Raw genomic sequence first — 26,373 nt, forward strand, 5'->3', positions numbered from 1 at the left:
AGAAGATTGATAAGAAAAAATTCTTCCAACCTACCTTTGACAGAGTTGCTTATATTGAGAAGACTCAAGAGAAACAACAAGCTCAGATTGATGATATTCTAAAAAATAAAGCTTCTCAGCAATCTCAACTTAATGAAATCCAAGCCTCAGTGGAATTGCTTGTCTCTCTTCTCTTACCTGTTGATGCCAAAAAGGGGAGAAAGTAATTAAGTCCAAATGCAAAACTGATAAGACACTGAAGGGGAAGGATGATGAAAAAGATGACCATGGAAACCCTGGAATGGGTAGAGGTCATAGTCAAGGTAGAGGTTTCTCATTAAGAAAAGCTGAAATCACAAGTCACAGGACAAGTTCTTATACTGGAAAAAGAATCACTTCTGCTACTGGTAAAAGGATAAGTTCTGATGAACTTTTAGATCTTGATGAAGAAATGTCAAGACAGTTATTTCTTCAAGAAAATCCAGGAATGGACTTGGAGAGTTTAATGGAAGAAGAAGCTAGACTTAAATCAGAAAAAGTCAAGTCTAAATCTGAAGCTTCTGGTAAAAAGAAACTTCCAAAACTCAAAGGCATTGTGATAAATAAAAGGACAAATACTGAAGCAACCATGGCTAAATCACAACTGCAGATAGATCCAAGGTCCAAGGGTAAAGAAAAAGTTGGTGAACCTATCAAGGTTTATGTGCCTCCTGTGAATGAAGAAATTACTGATGAAGATGCAGATCTTGCTCTGACTTCAAGAAAAGTTTTTAAGACAACCTCTGACATGGCTCAAGTTGTTCAGAGTCAAGAGATAGTAAGTTCTGATATTTCAAAGAAGCAAGTAACCTCTGATATAGCTCAAGTTAACTTGATATCAGAAGATAAATCAAAGACACTCCTACCAGGATTCACTAAAGCAAAATAGACTCAACCTTTGAAGACTGCTGCAAGTGGTTTTGAAGCAAGATTGGTTACTGGAAAGGAAGCAAGAGATAAAACTAGAAGTCAGGTCTTAAGGATATCAGTACTTATATTATCAGGAGATAATCATCAGAAGATGGATATCAGAACTTAAGTACTGAAGGACGTTCAGATAAGGACAACAGCTGATTAAAGGAAAGAAGATCGAGACAAACATAAGAAGAGATATGCATGAAGAAGGAATTCTATGAAGAATAGAATACTTGGAAGAAAAGATATCTGATTGATATATTTTAGGAAGCAGAATTATATTCCATATCAATTAGCGATTATCTTATAACTGTATAGTATATAAACACAGACATAGGGTTTACACTATAAGTGTTATTATATTCGAGAAGATTATTCATTGTAACCCTAGCAGCTCTCGTGATATTTGTTCATCACTGAGAGGTAACAGTTCCATACTGTAACAGAGTTTATTGTTTCAATAAAGTTTGTTTTCTGTTACTTGAGTTATTTAAGTTCGATTTGATTGTACTATACACTGTATTCACCCCCTCTACAGTGTGTGTGTGACCTAACAAATATACTAGTAATATTTAAACTTGATGAATAGAATCTTGAAGGAAGATCCGAATAAGTTGTATTTATGTTCCTTAAAGTCAAAGGAGAACCATGCAAAGTATTTAATAATAGCTGAGAAGTAAAAGAATAAAGAAGTTGTATGAAAAGTGTACAAGGTGAAAGTTTGGAGGGTAGAAAGCATAAATAGTCAGTGAGGAGGAGACCAAAGGAGATCCAGTAGAAATTAAGGTTACTATAAATAAAGAAAGACCAAAAGCACCAACAAAAGCAAGAAGTTTTATTATTGGAAGGTTATTATCAGAAATTTGTTTAAGATTCTTGAAGATTGCGATACCTTTGACAAAGCTTACTAGGAAAAGCGGGACGTTCATAGGAAATAGAGGAGTTTGAAGAAAGTTTTGCGAAGATAAAGGAGGGAATGGTTACAACACCTACCTTATCACTTTGAAAGTATCAAGGAGATTTTGTAGTTTATAGTGACACTTCTCATAAGGGAATATGATGTGTGTTGATGCAGCACAATAAAGTTATTGTATATGCATCCAGGCAACCGAAACCTTATGAGCAGAAGTATCCTACTCATCATTGGGAATAATAGTAATAATATTTGTTTTGAAAGATTAGGAGACATGATATGTATAAAGAAAGGTGTAAGATATATACGGACCATAAGAGTTTGAAGTAGGTATTCACGAGGAAAAGCAAATTTAGTGGCAAGTGATAAGCAAAAAGGAAAGAATGAACATTGAGACTATACCTGAAGAATTAACTATAGGATTCTGGAAGTTAGAATTGGAAGCTAAAGTTCATAATCCAAAAGAAAGAAAGATGGATAGTGTGACCTTTCAGTTGAAGTTGTGAAGGAAAAGACAAGATGTCAAGAGAAGATAATGGATCACGATATTAGTAGTTAGAAAAAGGAAATTTATGCGCCTAGGAGAACGATCACGATATCTCCAGATTTTTCTTCCAGCACTTGGATGCTACAAGTAGAAGAATTAAGAAATGAGATCCCACAAGGAATTCATAATATTAAGTATTTAAGTTATTGAAGAGACGCCAAGATATATGGAAATTTAAAGAAAAATAGTGATAACCAGGTATAAGAAGCGGATTTCAAAATAGATTGGGAAGTGTTAGACATGCCAAAGAATTAAAGCGAAGTATCGGAAACCTAATAAACAAGGCAGACCAAGGAGTGGTTTTACAAGAAGCGAATCATAAAATGTATCAGTGATGTTGTTGGAGAAAAGGAATAAAATTATGAGATTATGTACGGATTAGCGGGAGTTCAACGAATAAGAAGAAGTGAGACCCTATAAAAGAATTGGCTACTTAAGAGACCTAATTCAAGCAATATATTATATCTCGAGGATTAACTTAAGATCTGACCTGAGAAAATATCAGAGATTACGATTAAAGTGAGTTAAGAGCATTGCAAGCTCTGGTGATATTATGTGAAATGACAAGTGTATCAGGTGGCTATAAGGAATTAAGGAACATGGTATATAAGGAGTACTTGGATAAGCAAACTGTATTTATTGATAACATCCTCAGTTACTCAAAGAATAAGAAGGTCTGCGTGGAACGCCCAAGGATTTTTCTCCAAAGATCATAAGGAAAGCAACTATACGTTGAGTTTTCAAGAATGAAATTTTGACTAAGTTTAACAAAAGATTATGAAGTAATCCATTAACAACTACCTAAGCAAAGCCGTATGGTAACAGATGCCTTATGTCGACAGGAATGATTGGATGTAATTAGGACCACCGAGGAGTTAATAAACGAATTGGAAAGAGTGAAGTCTGGAGTTTAAAATATTTAAAGGTAATAATACGTAAATATATGAGATTACTTTTCAGCCTTAACTGATGGAAAAGAGTAAGAGATATTTAAATATTTAGAAACCAAGTTGGAAACGAGCACCGCCTATCATCCTTAAACGGAGAGTCAAAGTACGGAAGTGATTCAGGATATATAAGATATGTTGAGAGATTGAGTTTTAAGGAAACACTGGAATGATCATTTATCATCAATGTCAACTTTGGAATGCCATTTTATCAAACCTTATGTGAACGCAAGTATAGATCCCCATTTTTATTGAGGTAAAGTGGGAGAAAGAAAGTTGTTAAATTTTAAGTTAATTCAGCACACCAAGAGCATAGGGATAGTGATTAAAGCAACTCAGAGTAGACAAAGAAAGAAGACGAAATCGTATCGAGAGAGATTATGAGCATAGAAATAGGTCCAGTACTGTTAGTACAAGTTTCATCTTGAAAGAGACTAGATAAGTCTAAGTAGAAGGGACATGTTAAGTCCTAAAAGTGGTGAACCATTTTCGAAGAAGTGATAAATATAGATAAAGTTTTTCATGAATTGATGTTACTGTCGCAATAGTGTGTACATATAAGGTGTTTGGCATGTCAAAGTTAAAGCGAGAAGTATTTGATTTGAATTACGCGATTGGTTAGGAGCCAATGGGCTCTTGTCTAAGCTTATTCTGCATATAGTAATCGATCTAAATTCTTGATCGTTAAAGGCAAGTTATGAGAAATGAGTGTATATCTATAGCAAGTACGTTTGAAATCCTCGAGTAAAAGAGTCTACTTGGAAACTAGAGTCAGATATGCTTGACAAATATCCTCACTTATTTAGCTAAACCAGATTCTGAGGACAGAATCTTTTTAAGGGGGGAAGGATATAACGACTCATGTATTTTTATAAAATTTAAATGTGTAATTGTGGAAATTATTAAATAAATAAAATATGTGTATTGGTTTTGACCGTTATGTGTTGTTTGATTATTGATGTGTGAATTATAATATACCGGGTTGTTCGTGTGATTAATTATGGAATCGCATTGGATTGTGGTCATTTTCCAAAAGTAAATTTGGTCAAATTTATTTGCGTAAATACTTGGAGTTTCTCTAAAATTGTTTTTATGATTTTATAATTACATTAATTATTTTTAGAATTTTATAAAATTGAGAAATCAATATTTTTCTAATTATTTATCTTTAAATGATTTTCTGATTACTTTTATTTGTAAAATCCATATTTAATTCTAAAATTCTTCCAAAATTATGGAACTCATATTTATTTAAGTTTGAAATATTCTGAGAATTTTAAAATTATTTTGGAAATTTTCGGGATTAATTTTATCCGCGCGTTGTTTCGTTTATTTGTTAAAAGCGGGTATAAAGTGCATTTTAGAAATTATTTTAAAATTACGAAATTTACGTTTTATTTAACTTCGGGATATTTATAACATTTTAAGACTACTTTCGTGATTTGTTGATTCTATTTTAAGTGCAGCTCGATTCGTTATTTGTGAAATGCGGGTATCTTGTGCGATAAAAAAAATTAATTAAAAAAATTATTATGAAAAACTTTGGATTATCTACGATATTTTAAAACCAATTTGGTAATTTCTCAGATTAATTAACCCGCAGAATTTGATCGTTAAATTGTAATTGTCGTGTTATTTACTGAATTTTTTTTAGATTAAGTAGTATCGGTCAAAATAGGAAATAAAAAGGGGATAACTATGTTTATTCTTATCCCTATTCTTGCTTCTCTCGGGAACTCTCTCGAAAAATCTCCTCTTTCTTTTATCAAACTCTCTCTCGGCTTCATCAGAAATGGGAAAGGGGGGGGGGGAAATTAATCTCTCCTGTGTTCTCAATTTCATCTCTCCATTTCTTTGTTTCCCTGTGCTGCGATTACTGTGTTTCCCTGTTATTCCGGTGAATTGCCGCCGGTTTGGCTTGGTGGCTTCCCTGGTTGTTTGATGTGTATGTATATGCTTGTAAGTATATGTATATGCGGTTCGTGAGTGCGGGTCTTCTGCTGGGTCTTTGTTGTTATGTGTTTTCTGCCGTTATTTTTCCGGTACTCTGTTCTTATCCGGCCGTCACGACCCTGGTTCAGTCGGGTGTTATTGTTTTACGCATGTGGTTGTGCTACTGTTGCCTTGCCTGGTTGCTGTCTGTTGAAGTCTTTCCGGCCGCCGCCAGATTCTTTTCCGGTTAGGTGGCCCGTGGCTGTGTCGATATTGTACTATTGTTCGGTTGGGGATTGTTTTTATTTTAATTCCCTGCATACTAGTGATTAATTTATTTTCTTTGTGAAATAATAAATTAATATTGTGCGGGAAATTAATGTTTAATCGGTGAAATTTATTTGGAAACCCGACGCGTTTCGGGCACCGATAAATTTTACCGCCGTCAGCGATGAACATCGTTGAGCTGACGGTGGACAGTGATGATTTTGATCTGAGTCCTATTTTTATAAAACAAATAAATTTAAGTTGTAAAGTTATTTTCAGAATGAAGATATTTGATTAAAACGTAGCGGTTGTATCGAGGATTGAGATGCATAACTGGATTGTTTGTTTTGGTTGTGATTCCGTAGGATTGTGATTCTGGATTATTGTGGATTGTTGTGTATTGACGTCGATGATGTGTCGACGGGTAGTCCGATAAACAAAGGGAACGCTGTCCGATTTCCAGAAAATCAAACTCCGTAAATTCAGGAACGTATCCGATGAATATCGGGACGTCGAGAAACTATATATATATGTGTATGTTTTATATACGAAATTTGGTTGTACGATGTAATGAGATATTTTGCCAAATCGATAACCCTAATTTCGTAAAATAAAGAGTATATATATTTTCCGAAAATGAACACCGAACCGATCTTCAAGATTATGAACCCTATTTGTTACGCGTGTTGTTATAATATTCATAATTATGAGTCGGGTTTGAATATCGTTGGGTAAGAATTAGTATCGAGGATATGTCAAGCATACCTAGACATCTAACATAGGGTATTTCAACCCTGTAGGTTATAATCAGAAACCTGAAAGTGGACGATGGACTAGAGATGACCTAGTAGTTAGTCGACGAGCTCAGTAGAGTTTCAATAGAAAAACCTGAGTGTCGAAGTCGAATCTAATATGGACTAGTGATGGGACGATAAAGCCTGAGCGGCAGAGTCGGCTCAGAGTCGGTCGGTAATGGTTATAAAGCCCTGTAAGGCAAGTACTTCCGAACTTTTATTCAAGATATATCGCAATTATTTTCGAACTGTTTCATAACATGCCACTATTATTCAAAATAACTTATGTTTTATACTGCAAGTGCTTTAAACTATTAAACCTTGAATCCTGATTTTCTTGATCTTGAGTCGTAAGCCTTATTCTTTGTAAACCATCATTTGTTGATCCTCAGATACCAAATCACACAAATATGATACTACTCCCCAAATGTATAACTACCAAACACCAAACACTGAAAAAAAATTTGTTTGAAAACACAGAAACTTTTATACTCCAACCACTCTTTAAAACATCAAAGAGTTATACCTTGAAAAACCATTATTTGTCTAATACCTGATCCTTTTACAGGCTGAAAACCGTTTCTCGTACATACCTTGATATACCCTTATGACACTCATGAATCGCATTACGCTTTTGTACAAATGTTTATTCAATGTTGATTATGATCTTGCTTATTGAATTACATTATTTATTACACTGAATTATTTTAGAATTGGATAGTTTTCTTATGTGGACCAGATTCGTGGTCGAATTAGGCAAATGTGTGCCTTGGATCCAGTAATTAGAGCAGTGCTGTGTTCTTTTCTCGGGGTTAGTGCATGACTGATCAGCAGCCTAACCTTGGTTTTAAAACTTAAAATGAATATCCAATTCTAATGATTAGTTAACAAGAAACTTGATTCATCTGAATTACATCCCTTGATTGTTGTTTAACCTCAGTTATCGTTATTATGACTTGCTGAGCTAGTTAGCTTACTCTTGTGAATATTTTTATGTACTCTACAGTTAAGAAGGATACGGTTGATAGCGAGGTTTCCCAGTTCAATGTACGAGCTAGGATTCCAGATTGAGTTGGATCGAGCTAGCAGAAGCTTATGGCGGTAGTGAGATTGTAAGATTGTAAGAATAATTTTATTATTAGTTGTAGGTTAAATTAGTTGGGATTTGGTACGTTGTAAGAAAAGTTAAAGTTGTGGCTTATTTTCATACTTTAACCTGTTGAGATCCTTGGTTATGTAAAGCAGGGTCATTGCAAATAATGTTTCTTATACAGGTTTATATATTGTGTATGTGTTGTGGACCCCAAACTTCTGACCCGGGTTTGGAGGACGCTACAACTTCCCTACCTTTAGCACAGACAGGAGGAGGGGAGTTTATGCCTAATTCTCCAATAGCAGCATTGTAATCATAACTTATTCCAGATGTTTGATTAACAGCTTGCTTACTGTAGAACTCTTTAGCCTTCGAACAAGAATTGAAGTAGGCTTTAACCTTAGTCTCAAGACCGGTGATCTTGTCTTTGAGAATAGTTTTGAGTTGTCTATAACAGTTAACTCTATTCTCTAGAAAAGATACTTGTTCTTTTAACTTATCTTGATTAATGTGCACAAGTCTTAATTCATTGACCTCTTTCTCAAGGTCTTTGATTTGTTGACTTAACAGTTCATTATCACGACGAGCACAATCTAAGGAACCTCCTAGATGATAAACTAATTCAGCATCAGTAAATTTTACCTCTTTTCTTGACGATGAAGCTTTTCCATCAATAGCCATAAGAGCAAGATTCTCATCTTCTTCATCTTCACTATCAGTATCATCCCAGCTTCTTCCCTTTACCAGGTAAGCCCTTTCAGAGTTACTCTTTTGATTTGAATCATAAGAGTTCTTCCTTACTTCCTTTGAATTCCTGCATTCCGTGGCAACGTGTCCCAACTCATTGCAGTTATAGCATCTAACGGTGCTCCGATCAACCATCCATGTTTTGTATCCATCACTACTGATGTTAGAGGATGAAGATCTACCTGTCTGGAATCTGTTGTAGTTGGACTTGTACTTGAACTTGGGATTTCTCATGAATCTGACATTAGAGAATCTCTTGACAATTTGGGCTATTGACTCATCTTCCAATTGCTCCAGCTCTTCCAAGGAGTAAAAATCATCACCGGATTGATTTGTAGTAGGAGGATCATATTCTGCTACTAACACATTTTCCTCAGCCTTGGAAGACTGTACCATTCTCTCTGACTGTTGAGATTGTTGTTGTTGTTGTTGTTGACCTCCAGCTACTAGAGCAGTAGATGTGCTGACCACTCTATCTTTCCCGTAGACTTCCTTCTGCTGAATCTGCTCCAACTCATAGGTTTTTAACACACCATAGAGTCTATCCAAAGAAATCTCACTCAGATCTCTAGCTTCTCTTATGGCAGTGATTCTATGTTCAAGATGAGTTGGAAGTGTTAAAAGGAACTTTTTGTTGACCTCACTGATTGAATAATATTTTCCATTTATGTTCAGGTTGTTGATCAATGCATTGTACCTCTCAAACACTTCAGTAATTCCTTCTCCTGGATTGGATTTAAAATGTTCATACTCAGAGGTTAGGATCTCTAACTTGTTCTCCCTAACTTCCTCTGTGCCTTCACTGATCACCTCAATAGTTTCCCACATGTGTTTAGAATTTTTACAGTTCATCACATGTCTATTCAACAAGGGATCAAGGGAATCAATTAAAATTAATTGAAGGCTGGCATCCAAGGAGGCTTCTTCTTTTTCAGCAGGAGAAAAATCCTCAGGCTCTTTAGCATAGGTTCTAGCTTTGGTAATCACAACATCATCTACTATCACCTCTGGTTCAATAACCATCGGAGTTTTTGGACCCTTCTTTAACAAGTTCAGATATTTGGGATTTGCAACTTGTAAAAACAAGAGTATCTTCTTCTTCCACATAATATAATTTTCTTTATCAAATAGTGGAATTTTAACGGTTCCAACTTTTTGTGAAGTCATTATGAATTTTTGAATAAATAAAAATTCATGGAGTTGAAAAAATCACAAAAGTCAAGGATCTTGATTTGTTCGTTAATCAGAAGGCTCTGATACCAATTGTTAGGTCCCAATGTGTTTGTAGAAGGGGGAGTTGAATACAAACAATACTGAATAATCGAATTTAATGCGGAATAAAAAATTGAAACAAAATTCAAGTTAAATAAAAATATTATTAAACTTGAAAGGTGTTACAACAACGATATCGATTACAAGGGATTAATCTCAAATTAATTGTCACAAATCTAGAATAAATTCGACATGAACTTTTTCTATTTTTGCAATAAAAAGAATCAAATGCTAAACGCAATTTGAGATTAAGTTCTAGGGATTTTGATCCGCTAGATAGTTACACAAGAACAAGAGAATGATATCTAGTGGTTTGGATTTAACTTTAAAACTAGAAATTGTGATCTTGAATTTAGTAGATGAAAATGAAATATTGTGCGGCTTCTGCTTCTGTTCTTGAGTGTGTTTTTTTTGGATGATTAATGACTTCTGCTGCTTTTCTTCTTTTATAATTCATTTAACAGACCTACTTGAACTGGCAAGACAATTTGTTAATTGGCATGACAATTGGCAAGACAATCCATTGAGCTAGCAAGACAATCTGTTGAACCACCATGACTTTCGGTGAGACAATTGAATGAACTAGCAAGACTATCAAAATGAACTGGCAAGACAATCCTCTTCCCAGTATAACTTTCGGTGAGACTATTGAAAATGGCCTGGCATGACAATCGGTATGACAATCCAGATTGTCATGCCAGTTCAATCTCAATTGTCTTACTGAGTTAAAACTGATTTTAATCTAATTATAATTCTCAAAATTCTTAATATTAATTCAGAATTAATTAATCAATTAATTCAATTAATCAATAAATTAATCTTTGCAGATTTAATTTATTTTCTTAATTAAATTATGTGACTTAATTAATTAATAGAGAATTAATAGTACTCTTGAACAACAACCATTCTTCTGAAAATCTTCTGAAAATTATGAATCAATTCCACCACTTCAATATTGACACTCGATGTACTGTCTGGTTCATGAGTGAATAACTTCAGTGACGTTTCTTCATATCTTGACTTTGATACTTGATTTTCTTCAGATTAAATCCCTGTAATTATCTAATACCCTGACAAAATCTCTGTCACTTGATTAAATCCACAATCTTGATTTATATCACCGAGGCTTGATCAATTTCTTGAACTTCTTCCAGTGAAGTAATTCCTCAAGTCTGTAGATGAACCTTGTTTCTCAATCCTTTGACAGATGTTACTTTGTGAGATCTCTTTGACGGTAGATCCACTATTTACTTATTACATTCTTATTTGAGTTGAGTTAAATCCTCGAATATACAGATAGGCTATGACATATGCCTTACAATATAAAATAATTCGGTTTTTTTCGGATTTCGGGTTCGGATAGAGTTTCGGATTTCGGATCGGGTTTCGGATCGGTATAACTAATATCCAAATCCAAAAAATTTCGGGTTAAAAAATTAAATCTATATCCAAAAAATGGGGTTCGGTAAATCCAAAATTTCGGGTTTAGGATCGGGTATCCGTCGGATCGGATTATTTTGACATCCCTATATCCTGAAGACTCGAACAGTTAACAACAGTATCACATAAATTCAGATCATAAATGTAGTTTAACCGAATAAGTAGGAGAAACTGGAGGATTAAAGCATTAAGTCAGGATGGCCGAGTGGTCTAAGGCGCCAGACTCAAGTTCTGGTCTTCGAGAGAGGGCGTGGGTTCAAATCCCACTTCTGACATTTTGTTTCAGTTTTTTTCTCACTTTCACTTTCAACAATTTTACTACTACAACTTTTTTTGAGTTAATCCAAACAACCCCTTATTTTTCTTCACTCCACAATACACACAGTACAGAAATGGCAGCTCGCTCCATCTTCACAGCTCTCACCAGGTATCTATGTATACATATAGTTTTATATTTTATATGTATATGAGCATTAACAATAATACCCATTTGTTATATTTATGTTTATATGAAGATGAACTAATTTAATCTTCTTGATTATGTGTATGTATAGAAACTTAAGGAAAGAAAGAATTATACTTAGACCCTTTTCATCTGAAGCTACAAAACCCCAGATTATATATGAACAAGAAGCCTCGGCTGATCAAGAATCAGTTGATGATTTAAAAAGTAGGATTTTTAGGGTGAGACTTCCCAAGAGAAGTGTTACTAATGTGCTTCAAAATTGGGTGAGTGAAGGTCATCAAATTACCATTTCAGATCTTCGGAAAATCACGAAAGAGTTGCGTCAGTCGCAGCGTTTTAAGCATGCCCTTGAGGTAGTTTCTTGTTGCATATCTTGGTTGTGGATTTTAGTAGAGATTGTAACTTTCTTGTTTTTGTTGCATTTTGTCGATTTTTGTGAAGGTTGTATATTTTCTTTTTTTTGTGTGTTTTTTTAGTTTTACTTGAGTTGGAATGTTGGCTTTCAAATTTTCTAATCTTTAAATTGATAATTTCTTTCTTTCTTGCTGTCGTGTTATATATAATGTTATCATCCGTATTTAATTTGATTTTATAGATAATTAAAAGTAAAACAGTCTTTGATGTCAAGTTATACTTATTGTACATGAAATTGGTAACTTGTGTATCACAGTTGCCCGTTTAAAAGTAAATTGGTAACTTTTTTTATCTATAAGATGTCCTGTATACATTCTCATTGAGATACTTCCTGGTGTTGGATTTCAGTAAACAACAAAGATGTTATCTTTCATTTAATGAGTACTGGGAAAAGCACCCTTTTTTATGTGATAATGGGTCGATTTAGTTGTGATGAGTTAATTAAGTTGTTTTCTGTTATTCTTTCTTTGCCCTAAGAAAATAAAGAAACTACATTTATTGTCTGGATATTTACATTGAAATTAAAAAATGACTGTTTTGAATTTGGTACATCTTTACTCTTTATAGTGGATACCGCGTAGGTTTTCCTCCAGATATTTGTGTTGTCCAAATTGTTTTCATCTGTCTAGCTTGAATTAAGAGACTGACGAAACTTAAAAAGTGACTAATATCTTATATGTTGTTGCGCACTTGTATTATACAACCTCTATCTTTGACACTGAGTTATACTTAATATCTGTATTGTATAAATTGCATGTCAAAGTTGTTTTCTATTAAATATAAAATTGCATAAATTCATGATGGGATTTCAAATGTTCTAGCAATGTAGAAACTACAGTTCTAAGAAAAAAATAAGTTTCTGAAGCTTGTTGTTGATGAATAGGATATGAGATCCTAGTCATCCTACACAATTGTTAGTTTCCTGTCTGAAAATAAAGTATGACCTGAATAAGAAATCTTGACTGGATTAGCTTCATGTTCCTGATGTCAAATTTTACATGTTTGGGCATATTACGGTCATGGCCTTTCACATTTTCTTGTGGTACTTGTGATGTTTTGTTACAGTAATTTGTAATTTTGTTTTGAAAACCAAACTTGATTTGATATACTAGTATGTACTGTGTTATATATATATTCTTTCCTTGTTTCCAGTAATCTAAGAAGAACTTTGCACTACATGAAATTTAATATAGAGATCGTCTGACGACAAAAACTATTTTTCTTTGACCGAGTGGGAAATATTGAATGCAGATATGAACTTCAACATGGATATTTGATTTTATATTAGTTAAATGTATACCCTCTTATCATTGTTAATTCTGAAATGACAATGCTTAATGCGTAGTGACTCTTGATTGCAGTTATCGGAGTGGATGATTGCTCATGACGAGTGTGAGATGTTAGACTCTGACTATGCAGTCCGCATTGACTTGATGACCAAAGTCTTCGGTGTTGATGCTGCAGAGCGCTATTTTGAAAGTCTGCCTCTCAGCTCAAAAACTAGTGAAACCTATACATCACTACTCCACTGCTATGCTGTCTTGAAATTGACTGAAAAGGCTGAGCAACTTTATCAGAGAATGAAGGAATCAAACCTGTATTTGACTGCCCTTACCTACAATGAGTTGATGACTTTGTACATGTCGGTAGGGCAGGTTGAGAAGGTTTCTACTGTCGTTGAAGACCTTAAAAGTCAAAATGTTGCTCCAGATCTTTTTACTTATAACTTATGGGCAAGTGCACATGCTGCTGCTCTTAAAATTGACGAAGTTAGGAGGATACTTTATGAAATGAGTCATGATCCCAGCTTTAACGATGATTGGGCAAGATATGTGAAGCTTGCGAAGATTTATCTATCATCAAGCAACCTTGTGAATTCAGATACAAATTCTGTGATTGAAAGTGAGAAAGGAATTACTCAAAGAGAATGGATAACATACGACTTTCTTATTATTCTGTATGGAGGTTTAGGAAACAAGGATAAACTCGATCAGATTTGGAAGTCTTTGCTAATGACCAAGCAAAAAATGACTAGTAGAAACTATCTATGTATACTCTCTTCATATCTGATGCTTGGAAATTTGAAAGAGGTAGAGGAAGTCATTGATCAATGGAAGTTGTCTGCAACAACAGAGTTTCATGATTCCACCTGTAGAAGTCTTTCAAAAGCTTTTGCAGAACTGGGATTACAAGATAAAGCAGCAGCTTTTAGTATGCTCTTGACCGAAGAATGTGAAACAATAGATGAACCACAGTAATGTGTATAGTGCCATTCCTGGTTTATCTGATATACGAGGTTGTAATTTTGGAGCAGTCTTAGAAATTTGCTGATCACCTACATCAATAAGCAGAAAGCGACGTACGAGTTCGATTGATCCATGAATCTATATTTTATGTCCTTGTTCTTGGATTTAGTTGGTCTAAAACAGCCTCTATATTTATTTTCAAAGCTGTTAGTTTTGTTTCAATCCAATAGCAAAGCTGTTGCCTGTTAGTGTTCGAATATCGGCAGGTATGAACTTTATTTGGTTGAACAAATAATTTGCCAGAACTTGTAGTTACTTGACTATGACTTCTTGAAACCCAGTTTTAAAGTTTAGTAGGATGCTGGACGATATGTGATATAAAGACTTATCTTCATTCATTGTGTTTGAGATGCATGTGGCTGGTTTTCGCTGAATTGCAAATCCAACTGCATATACTGTTCTATAAATTTCTCGAAGTGCATTCCTAAGGTGTGATGTTGTGATATAGTTGGCATCAGATTAGTATAAATATTGATTGCGAAAAATATTTCTTTCCAAAATAAGCACACACAATATAACAACATCGAGGCTGCCACCACTGCCGTTCAAATCACAGAACTCCATACTTGGCTTTTCTCTAATTTTCTTTTGCAGGATATTTAACTACAATAGACATTGTTTAAAATACCAAAGAAAACTATTATTCTGTGTAATTAGTTTAATCTAAACCACCGTCTACATCCTTACAAAAATCAAACTTTAACGTATTCAGGATTACCTGATATTTGTAACCTGTAGATTACAATATTTGTGACCTGTAAACTATTATCTGACTTATGTTTGTACATTATGTTCAAATAGCATTTTATAAAATGAGAGGCTGTTGATGTCTTAGAACTCTTATTTTGTCTAAAGAGTAATTGAGCATATCTATATTGTTCATTATGGAGTGCAGTTTCAAAATCATTTATTGAGTAATTGTTCTGTTTGTCAAGTCTGAGCAAAAGCTGCAAATTGCGGATAAGTTTTTTTTTTTAAGTGAAACTGCTGTGTATCTGTAACAAATAAACGACTGACATGAATGCACAATAACGAAAAGAAGTTAAACGCAGGGACTGTAGTACATGATAACCCCGGTGTCCTTGCGTCTCCTGGTATAATTCATGTAGTTTTTATATGATGCATTGTTTGTGGATAACTCACTTTGAATTTGTATTTGTTGTATTGCAGCTTCACCCCGCGGTACTGTAAGAATGTTGTCTACCATGATTCTCCAATGCAACTTGGCTTTGCAATCTCCAACGTGTCCCTTTAAACACTTCATTTTGCTGTTTTAATAAGCTGATACCATTGATATGTTGGTGAAATATTTGATTCTTGAAATTTTTTTATTTACATGCAGACTTGATCTATCAAGTACTTTGTATCAGTCAATCAGTTAACTTTTTGCTTGCCTATTGCTCTTCAAAATGTCTGGCTCCAGTTAAATCCGAGACCTGAATCTGTGAGTCTGTGAGCTTTCAGTTTTGGTCATATGAAGGCCTCATCAGAGACCTTTGCTACACGTTTTCATGAGAGAGAGTGACAACAAATGATGGTCCCAGAACACCACTTACAACCTAATTTTAAAGTTTCAGCTGGGGTTGTTTGGCAGAACCCCGACAAGAATACCATTACCTGCAATTATGCAAATGCAATTTGGAGAAAGGCAACACTGTCCTTGAGTCATTGTCATCTCAATTTGTTAAATAGTTCAAAACTTTATGAGTATACAATACATGCATCTTCAATTTAGATACTTAAAGAAACCATTTTTACAACACTACTCAATACTAACTATATGTTTTCTAATTTTATCTAACATGAAAAAAAAAGTGAAAGGATGAATTAGAATTCATAAAAAGCCTAGTTGAAGAGCCTTTTACAAAAGGTGCAACATTTTATATACATTGAAAAGTGTACAAAAGATGATTCAAGAAAAAAAGAAGCAACATGATGAGTAACAAGGCTTCTTTTTTCTAGTTTCTCTTGTTTTGTACTAAAATCATATTTTCTATTTTCTCTTGTTTTGTACAAAAATCGTAGGAAGTCCCAAGAAAAGGACCCTACACTTAAGCCTACAGAGTTCATCTCAACCACAAGAAAATTATGTGATTTGTTTCTTCTCTTCTCCATTGTAAAGTAATGAAAGCTAGTTGTCATGAGCAGATTTCTGTGGCACAATCAGCCTCTACAAGGACAATTCATATGCTTCAAATTATCATTCCAGCATCATAGATTTTAATTGTTATCTACTGAATGACAAGACGTTAGATAAATAATTTGAGAAGGATAGTTGGATCAACTCCTAGACCCATCTCCCATAGCTTTCTCAAATATTTTAAAGATGCCATTGTGCATTGTATTCCATTTTGACATAAAACTTAAATACAGATATCAAGTTGGGACTCATGCACTCAGTTATGGTCTAAAGGTATGCTGAATTTTTATCCCAAAACTGATAATTAAACAACTTATTGAATAATTATGCAGAGACAGAAGAGTCGAGTTGTATTGACGAGTTTTCCTCTAATTATTTTTGGATATCAAAATCAATTTTCTCTCTGTGCACTTTCAATATATTTGATAACATGTACTTCACAGTTGAAGTCTGAAATGTATAAGAAAAAAAAAGTTAATTCAGTTACAGTTCGAAGAATGTGATAGTATTAGCTAAAGAAGTCATGTCAGGTGGTTAGATACATAAATATTAATGATTGAAAAGACCTTGAATTATTCATCTACTCATATCCAGAGAATGTATGGTCCATACACCAGAGAGTGTAAAAGTTTGTAACTATGCATCATATCATTGGAGGTAGAAACTTCTGACCATTCTAGGATAAATACCTTTTTATGTAACAGTGGAACTAGTGCTTCAGTCACATAAAATTTAGAAACAAAATTATTAGCCAAATGCTCCAAAAATAATAGTATGGCCATTTTTGGTTCACAGCCTGTAATAAGGTCTGCAATTATGTAAGAAACAGACAACTGTAGATAATTCCAAGCAAACCCCATGTGGGGATCTTTCCTTTTCATATTTCTCCTAACCATCACAAGTTGTCTCCTGTTTCTCTGTTCACGCTCTCTGTTTTTCATCTGAATATACCATCACTTTCTAGTCTTTAGGATTTTTCTGAGTTTTTTCGGGTTTTCATGATGTGGGATTCAGAGAGTGAATCAGCTGGAGGAAGAGATTATGTCACAGGAGAGCTTAACAACACTAAGCATGGTGTTCAGACTAATGGTTTTGAACAAAGAGGCCAGTCTTGGTATGTTTTATAAGTGAAATGCGAAGATATTGAACTGTTTGTATTTGAAACATGAAGTTTGTTGTGTTAATTTATGTTAAGAAATGAAAAGATAATCATGGAACTAGCAAGCTACTTAAACATTGACAATATTGCTAAAATGAAAGTGTTTAATTTAGCTTATGAAAGTTGTTGAATTACTATAAAGTTCATTAATTCCTACTTCATATTTGTGTGTTTCTTGCAAATATAGGTTTGTGTCAACAGATGTTCCAACTGATTTTCTAGTTCAAATTGGAGACATTAGTTTCCACTTGCACAAGGTAGCTATTATATTATTCAGTATGCCATATCTGATCTTATGAACTGAGGGTTCTAAGAATAACCTATTATTGTGACTAATTATTGTTATTCCTTTATGTTATGTGCAAGTATCCTCTGCTTTCTAAGAGTGGAAGACTTAACAGAATCGTGTACGAATCACGAGAAGGAGAAGTGAACAGAATAGCCTTGGATGATCTTCCAGGAGGGCCAGAGGCTTTTGAGTTAGCAGCGAAGTTCTGTTATGGAATTGCCGTTGATTTAACAGCAACAAATATATCCGGTCTAAGATGTGCATCAGAATATCTCGAAATGACAGAAGACTTAGAAGAGGGAAATTTGATTTTCAAAACTGAAGCATTTCTTAGTTATGTAGTATTATCATCATGGAGAGACTCGATTCTAGTATTGAAAAGCTGTGAGAAGCTATCGCCTTGGGCTGAGAATCTCCAAATTGTTCGAAGATGCAGCGAGTCTATTGCATGGAAAGCTTGTGCAAATCCAAAAGGAATAAAATGGCAATATACAGGGAAACCACCAAAAGTTCCTAGCCCAAATTGGAATGAAATGAAGGATTTAAGTCCAAGTAGAAACCAACAAGTGCCTGCTGATTGGTGGTTTGAAGATGTTTCAATTCTTAGGATTGATCATTTTGTTAGAGTCATGACTGCAATCAAAGTTAAGGGCATGAGGTTTGAACTGATTGGAGCTTCATTAACACATTACGCAATCAAATGGCTTCCGGGTTTCTTGAAAGAGGGCAGCGGCTCTGAAGGAAGCCTTAGCAGCCACAGTGATATTAATGCTGGTAACTGGAAAGGAGGGCTTCATTTGATTGTGGCAGGAACAAAAGAACAACCTCAAACAGTTAAGACTAAAGATCAACAGATGATTATTGAGAGCCTTATAAGCATAATTCCCCCTCAGAAGGATAGTGTATCTTGCAGTTTCCTTCTCCATTTATTGAGAATGGCAAATATGGTGAAAGTGGCTCCAGCTTTGGTAACTGAGTTGGAGAAACGTGTTGGAATGCAGTTTGAACAGGCTACATTGGAAGACCTTCTCATACCATCTTACAGCAAAAGTGAGACTATGTATGATATTGATCTTGTTCAGAGACTTTTGGAGCATTTTCTTGTTCAAGAACAGATAGAAAGTTCTAGTCCGAGTAGGCAGTCGATGTATGAAGGATCTCAAAGGAGCAATACTTCGAATGCTAAGATGAGGGTAGCAAGGCTGGTCGATAGCTATCTTACTGAGGTTTCAAGAGACAGAAATCTTTCTTTGACAAAATTTCAAGTGCTAGCAGAGGCTTTGCCTGAGACAGCAAGAAGTTGCGATGATGGGCTATATCGAGCAATTGACTCATATCTAAAGGTTAAATATCTCCATATCTATTATAACTGATTTATCTTTGTGCTTCCCTTAAAAGAATATCTCTATATTCGATAAAATATCAGTTAAATAGGCATATCGAGAAATGCACCACTAAGTTAGCTGATCGATTCACGTCTTCATGTAGGGCTACTAAATGTATAGGCATGCAGATATCTTCAGCTCATTAGAAACACTATCAGATTTCCACATGCATTACATGTCGATAATGATAATAATAACAGTTGAACAAGAAAAATGGAGCTAAACCAAACCAAATAAATGTAACAATCTATCACTTGAAAGTAGGGTCTGGGAGTGTGAGATACCTTATCCCTGTTCCCAAAATTAGAGAGGTTATTTCTGTAAAGACTTTTAGTTTTTTTTTTTTTTTTTGCTAATTAAAGACGTTTAGTTATTCTCTAGAAGAAGGTAATTCAAGCATTCTCATGAGAATTAAGTTGACTGCAAAAACCAGTAACAAGCTCCAACTTCTGCTAGGCCAAACAATTTGCTTTCCATATTCTGCTAGGCCAAACAACTAGCTTGTTAGCTCTAAATCAACTTCTACACACATTTTCCGAAGTAAATTGGAAAGAAAAGTGCATTTAAATTTTTTGATTCAGTTTCTTTACTAGTGAATTGCATGTAATGTTGCTAATGTTTTTGTACAGTACATTAACTAAGTGAGAAAAATTATTTTATAACCTGACAGGCACATCCAACACTGTCAGAGCACGAACGTAAACGCCTCTGCCGTGTCATGGACTGTCAAAAGCTATCCATTGATGCATGCATGCATGCAGCTCAAAACGAACGACTCCCTTTACGAGTAGTAGTACAAGTACTCTTCTCTGAACAAGTGAAAATAAGCAATGCAATAGCCAACCAGTCAGTAAAAGACACTGGAGAATTGCAGTATCAGCCAATGGTATCGAACAGGAAAACATTACTTGAAGGAACTCCACAATCATTTCAAGAAGGATGGGCTACCGCGAAAAAGGACATCAGTACTCTTAAATTTGAACTTCAGACTGTTAGTGCCAAGTATTCTCAGCTTCAAAATGACATGGACAACTTACAAAGACAGTTTGACAAATTGGTGAAGCCTAAACAAGGATCATCAGCATGGAGCAGTGGATGGAAAAAACTGGGCAAGATCACGAAAATGACTAATCTAGAAAACAATGATCTGGGGTCTCAGATAAATGCAGAACAGACTAAAAAGACAACTAGAAGGTGGAGGAACTCCATTTCCTAAGAAATTTTATCGAGATTGAAGTTTTAAAAGACATTTCTACTCTTCTTTTTTCCATTGCATTTGAATGTCAGAATATTCATGTAGTACTGATGTGTTGGCAGAGTAGATTATGATTTGAATCCAATATCTCCGTAGTTTAAAGGGTGAATTTAAATATTCATTTTTTCAACTATTTATTACTTGTTTTACTCAATTGTAACCTAAAATTTTAATCAGACATCTACTGAGTAAAATAAATAACTCCACTTTGTTTTAAAATTCACTCTTTTTCCTGGTAAAATTTTATCCAAAATTTTGGTCAAACTCCTCAATATTAAAATAATAAAGAGTTTTATATCACTTGCTAGTAAAATTTACTCACATATCTTAGATTCCCTATTATGTAACATTTTATTGTATGAACTTGGAGCAATTTTAATTTTATATGGGTTGGATAAGTTAAGGGCCTCTAAATTTTTTTGGATGCAATGCAATTTTTCATGTATTGGAGTATGATTGCAATGTTGTCTATTCTAGAGCCGGATCCTGCACCCCTAATTTCTTTATAGTATTAAGTACATGTTGTGTACCTGAACAATATGTCTATCCGGAGCCTACACCCCTAATTTTTTTATTTTTGAGTAAAGTATATACTGTGTACCTGAACTATTCTATTTCTGCAGATTGTGTGTCTCAACTCCTCAAATTGCAGATTGTATGGCCAGACTAGCAGAAGGGGGTTGTCGTTAGTTTATAGCTAACGTTCGTTTGCAGAAATGTGAAAGTACAGAATTGCCCCCATACATAAGTATATACTCCCTTGATTCCCTCTTTTTTCCCCTCCCTTTTCTTACTCCTCTTTCCCTCCTTTTGCCTCTTCCCCCTTTATTAAGGCAAAAGCTCTAAGCAGCCTACTACAAGCTGTCCAATGGCTGATGAAGAAGACTTGCAAGACCTTCTGTGCGATTGTGAACGAATGAGTATCGTTAAAACGCGTTGGTGGGGGGAGAATGCAGATCGGAGGTTCCGAGAATGTGGATTTGAATCGTGTGGGATCTTGAAGTGGATTGATCCAGCACTTGGAGATCGAGCCGTAGCTACTATTGAGGAGTTGGAAACCCGTTATGCAAACACAATTCACTCGTACAGGCGCAAGATTGACAGAATATATGCAAAGCATGAAGCCGAGAAGAGTAATTTGAAGACAAAGCAAGGTTTCATGGTGGTTGCAATTTTTATGCTTTTTTGCTGTGATGATGAGTGCCACACTCACCTCTGTTATGCCTAACATTGTTCAAGAAAGTGACTCCGATGAGAGTGTTTGATTCATTTATATTTTATTTAGGTTGATGTTAAGTGATTATGGTTAGGTTGATGTAGGGCTGAGCAAAATCGAACCGAAACCGAAAAACCGAACCGAACCGTATAATTTCGGTTCGGTTTGGTTTGAGTTTTTTCAAAAAATTTGGTTAATTCGGTTTTTTGGTTTAAACCGAAATAATATCGGTTCGGTTCGGTTTGTCAAAAAAATATTTCGGTTTAACCGAATTAACCGAATTATCCATACATATATTTTTCAATTAAATTATATATATATAATATAATAATTGAACAAGAGTGCAGGAAATTAACTTTTGTGTTTGTATTGGTGAATAACAGAACCATAGAACACATTAAGTAGTCAGTACATGTTTTAGTTTGTAAACTAAAACTTAATGGCCGTGACCTGTGAATTCAATTCGCATATTTTTAATTTTAAAATAACAATTTTGTTTTAATTTCCTCTTTATTAAGCCGTGTAAATTATCTTTAATTTATCTTGTTTTTTTTTTAAAAAACAATTTTGAAGTGACTATAAGAACTAATGTGCAACTTTATTTCTGTTGTAAAAATATTTTTTTTAAATATTTCGGTTTTCATAAACCGAACCGAATAAACTGAAATAATTCGATTCAGTTTTCGGTTCGGTTTATGTGTCAAATCGGTTCGGTTCAGTTACAAAAAATTTATCAATTCGGTTTTCGGTTAATTCGGTTCGGTTCAGCTTCTGACCGAACCGACCGAATGCTCAGCCCTAGGTTGATGTTTAGGCATCTTGTTGTTACTGTCATGGTTGTTTGTTTTGACCTGTAATGATTTTAATTTTCCTTGTTTTTGAATTTGTGTTTTTGAAATTTCATGTCCACCATCAGTCATTGTATAAATATTGATAGATGATATCCTGACAAGATTAAATCCTGACAAGGTGTAAGTCAAATCCTGACAAATTTAAATACTGATAGATATCATAAATTAAAACCAAACAAGATTGTCATTGATTAAATAAGATAGACATAGAAATTTTATTCAGAACAATAAAAACTGATTAAATAAGATTTAAAAAGACCAGAAATCCCTTGTCTTTGTTGATTAAATGACATGGTGGATGGCTGCTGGTGGCTCGACCATCTCGGTGACTCCTCAATCTGCCGCAAGGAAGTGAGTGGCCATGGCATTTGCACCATCATTGGCATCTGCATGAGTATGCTGGAGCTCGACACGAGTCCAGTTCTCAACAAGAAGCATGGTGATCATATCCACCAAGTCATCCAGAGCATCATCAGGATCAGGATTGGTGATGCGTCCAACTGCGTGCCTACTCTCGCTGAAAAGCACCACACTTGTGTACTGACTCTCCCATGCCATCTTTAGGCCATATAATATGGCCCAAAGCTCAGCAGTCTTGGGGTCAACCAAGCCAATCATCGCCCCAACACCTCGAACCCACCTTTCATTCTTTTTTAGAACACCTCCAACTCTAACCTTGAACTCAGTCCTGTCAAACATACCTTTCACACATAATTTGTAAGCCATTTATATCAACAACTAATAAAACTATATTGTGTTTGCAAGATAAAAAATGATTGGAATATTACCATGTTTAAATATGCATAAGGAGTGGTTGGGTGAATGCAATGCATTTTAGAGTTACAAGATTCAAAGTATTGACCATTGAATGGAATGACCAATGCATGTAGGTGCACTATTTGGAAATCGCAAATATTAAAATTAACAAAAATCATACAACTTGAACAGTTATTCCAAAACAATCTAACAAAGAATTACAGAAAGGGGGGGGGGGTTAATATAATTCTAGCTTCTTTTCAAATTTTAAGAATGTTAGATATATTTGAGATGTCATATCTAATATGTTTCATATTTAGTTTTCAGATCTTAACAAACAGGAAATATCAGTACTTACTAGAATCAGTACTTACTGGAAGTCAGAACTTAAGGTCATATCAGAACTTAAGGTTATGTCAGAACTTTAGTACGGGAGGACTTATAGTTAAAGAAGGAAGCTGATTTACAGGATAGAAGATCGAGACTAAAACAAAAGAAGATATGCATGGAAAGAGTTAGAAGATAAGAAGACTTGTATAAGATATCTGATTGATATATTTTAGGAGACAGAATTATATTCCATATTAATTAGAAGTTATCTTGTAACTGTGTACTATATAAAGACAAACATAGGTTTACACTATATGTGTTATCATTATCGAGAAGATCATACATTGTAACCTAGCAGCTCTTAGTGATATTTGTTCATCACTGAGAGAGAACAGTTCCATTATAACAGAGTTTATTATATTGAATATATCTGTTTACTGTTACTTGTGTTTAAGATTGATTTGATTGTATTAAACACTTTAACTGTATTCAACCCCCTTCTACAGTATTGTGTGACCTAACAATTGGTATCAGAGCTTATCTGTAAACACACATACAATAAAGATCCAAACAATCATGTTTGAAGAAGAACAAATTCCAATCAAGCCCACTAAAACTGAAGAAACTCAAAAGACTCAAACCCACAGTCGATATGAGACTATTAGGGACTGAGACCTTCTGAGTATCCCATATGAAAAGTGAAAATGGCTATGTTTCTGGAATCTATAGATCCAGAATACCTTGACAGAATTAATGAAGGACCACATAAGCCAACCAAGCTCTCTGTTGTAGTTGCAGATCAGCCAGCAAAGACCATACCAAAGGAGAAAAGTGAGTATACAGCTGAAGATATCTCATCCATTGCCAAGAATGCAAAGGTAAGGCATTTGCTGCATAGTATCATTGATAATGTCATGTCAAATAAGATAATTCATTGCAAGACTGTAAAGGAGATATGGGATGCTTTGGAGACAAGATGCCAGGGAACTGATGCAATCAAGAAGAACAAGAGGACTATACTCACTCAAGAGTATGAGCACTTTGACTCAAAAGCTGATGAGTCATTAACTGACTTATATGACAGGTTTGTCAAACTCTTGAATGATCTGTCACTGGTGGATAAAGAATATGATCTTGAAGATTCAAATCTAAAATTCCTCTTAGCTCTTCCCGAAAGTTGGGATTTGAAGTCTACTACTATAAGAGACAACTATGCTCTTGATGAAACTACTCTTGATGAAATTTATGGTATGCTAAAGACTTATGAACTAGAGATGGATCAAAGGAGCAAGAGACATGGGAGAAAGTCAAGGACAGTTGCTCTTAAAGCTGAGGAGGAATCTTCCAAGGTGATTGTCTCAAAGAAAGGCAAAGGAAAGACTCTCATCATAAAGTCTGATTCAGAATCATCAAGTTCTGATGATGATGATTCAGAAACTGAAAGTTTACCTGAAATAGATGCTGATGAAGAGATGATGAAATTGTGTGCTCTTATGGTGAAGGGTATCACAAAGATAGCCTACAGGAAATTCAGAAGGGGAAAGAAGTTTTCCAAGAAAGGTGGAAGTTCTGATAAGAAATGGTTCAGAAAGTATGAAGGCAAAAGTGCAAAGTCTGACAGAGGAGACAACTCAAATATCAAATGCTACAATTGTGGTGAAAGAGGCCACATATCTCCTAACTGTAAGAAAGGAAAGAGTGACAAAGGCAAGGCACTTGTCACAAAGAAGAAAAGCTGGACAGACTCTTCAGATTCTGAAGATGAGGTGAATTATGCTTTAATGGAAAATGCTGATGGCAGCCCTGAAACTGCTGAATTGAAGGTACCTCAAACAACTTATGCTTTTCATACTGATGATATTACTGAGTTGAGATTATATCTTAAAACCATGTTTATTAGTTACAGAGATCAAGCTTTAACATATGAAAGATTAACTTCTGAAAATCTTGCTTATAAGAAAAGGAATGACTATTTGGAAAAAGAGTTAGTTATGTTCCATCAAACTCAGAAAGAAAGAGATGATGCTTTTTATGTTAGAGATGAATTGCTAAAATTGAATCTATCTCTAAAAACTAAGTTAGAAAAAGAAAGAGAGATTATCAGAACTTGGACTAACTCTGGCAGAACAACTCAGAACTTATTAAGTAGTGGAAACTGGAAAGAGGGCTTAGGTTATGGAGATGATAAAAGTGAAAAAGGAACTGAAAAAATTAAGCCAATTGTTGTTAAACAGACTGCTAAACCAAAGGTAAATCCTGTTAAGTTTGTAGCTAAAACTGTAAAGTCTGATTCTGAAAAGATGAAAGAGTGTGTGACAGAAGTTAAGGAAAAGTTAACTTCTGACAAATTAGAACAAGATAAACCAACTGAAGTTAACATAGGCTTAATGACTAAGAAGCAGCTTAAGCATAAGCTGAAAGAAATAAGGAATATCAACAAGGTAAAGGCAGCTAGGAAAAATAGGAATGGAAAGGAAGGTGTGAATAAAAGCAATAATTATATGCCTGTTCCTAATGCTCCTAGAAAGAAATATAACTTTGGAAACTCTAACCATCTTGCTTCTTTTTCCAGGAAGAATAAGAATATAAACTCTTTACCTCCTAAATCAGGAGTTAAGAGTCAGTCTGTTAGGTTTAAGCCACAAAATCCTTGTTTTCATTGTGGTAGTTTATGGAATTCCATTTATACTTGTAAGGAATATCATAGTTTGTACTATGATTATTATCAAATAAAACCTTCTTTGAAGAAAGTTACTTTAATTCCTTCTAGTGTAAAGTCTGATGCAAAGTCTGATATAAGTTCTGATAAACAGCATGTCAGCATAAACTCTGATATTAAATCTGCTACAAATGCTAACAAACTTAAAAAGGCCAAAGGATCCAAGCAAGTCTGGGTCCTTAAAACTAACCATTAGTGGTCT

At 34.6% G+C, this 26,373-nt stretch overlaps 2 protein-coding genes and 1 non-coding gene across 4 annotated transcripts; all 3 read left to right on the forward strand.

Annotated features, from left to right (window-relative positions):
- Positions 1–11,076: 11,076 nt before the first annotated feature.
- On the forward strand, positions 11,077–11,160 carry TRNAL-CAA (transfer RNA leucine (anticodon CAA)). Its single transcript has one exon. It is a non-coding gene; the product is annotated as a tRNA-Leu (tRNA).
- On the forward strand, positions 11,124–15,751 carry LOC141667039 (pentatricopeptide repeat-containing protein At5g09450, mitochondrial). 2 transcript variants are annotated; one of them, XR_012552451.1, is made up of 4 exons: positions 11,124–11,312; positions 11,440–11,704; positions 13,127–14,277; positions 15,242–15,751. XR_012552451.1 is itself a non-coding variant. In XM_074473353.1 (3 exons), exons 1-3 carry the CDS (start codon positions 11,278–11,280, stop codon positions 14,021–14,023), a joined length of 1,197 nt encoding a protein of 398 aa, XP_074329454.1. In that variant the 5' UTR covers positions 11,124–11,277; the 3' UTR covers positions 14,024–14,425. The 2 variants fall into 2 exon arrangements, 1 of the variants encoding a protein (XP_074329454.1); XM_074473353.1 differs by lacking the exon at positions 15,242–15,751 and having other exon boundaries at positions 13,127–14,425.
- Positions 15,752–16,927: 1,176 nt separating this feature from the next.
- On the forward strand, positions 16,928–20,429 carry LOC141667046 (root phototropism protein 3-like). Its single transcript, XM_074473372.1, has 4 exons — positions 16,928–17,325; positions 17,558–17,627; positions 17,737–19,002; positions 19,715–20,429. The coding sequence occupies exons 1-4, from the start codon at positions 17,210–17,212 to the stop codon at positions 20,258–20,260; spliced, it is 1,998 nt and encodes a 665-aa protein (XP_074329473.1). The 5' UTR covers positions 16,928–17,209; the 3' UTR covers positions 20,261–20,429.
- The last annotated feature ends 5,944 nt before the right edge of the window (positions 20,430–26,373 follow it).

This window comes from Apium graveolens, chromosome 1 (genome assembly GCF_009905375.1).
Source record: "Apium graveolens cultivar Ventura chromosome 1, ASM990537v1, whole genome shotgun sequence".
Taxonomy (NCBI): domain Eukaryota; kingdom Viridiplantae; phylum Streptophyta; class Magnoliopsida; order Apiales; family Apiaceae; genus Apium; species Apium graveolens.

Bases quoted from the DNA above. Each gene is read 5' to 3' on its own strand.
- LOC141667039 (XM_074473353.1), top strand. From the start codon at position 11,278: ATGGCAGCTCGCTCCATCTTCACAGCTCTCACCAG. The intron at 11,313-11,439 runs GTATCTATGTAT...GTGTATGTATAG, and splicing joins ATCTTCACAGCTCTCACCAG to AAACTTAAGGAAAGAAAGAA. The intron at 11,705-13,126 runs GTAGTTTCTTGT...TCTTGATTGCAG, and splicing joins GTTTTAAGCATGCCCTTGAG to TTATCGGAGTGGATGATTGC.
- LOC141667046 (XM_074473372.1), top strand. From the start codon at position 17,210: ATGATGTGGGATTCAGAGAGTGAATCAGCTGGAGGAAGAGATTATGTC. The intron at 17,326-17,557 runs GTATGTTTTATA...TTGCAAATATAG, and splicing joins GAACAAAGAGGCCAGTCTTG to GTTTGTGTCAACAGATGTTC. The intron at 19,003-19,714 runs GTTAAATATCTC...ATAACCTGACAG, and splicing joins CAATTGACTCATATCTAAAG to GCACATCCAACACTGTCAGA.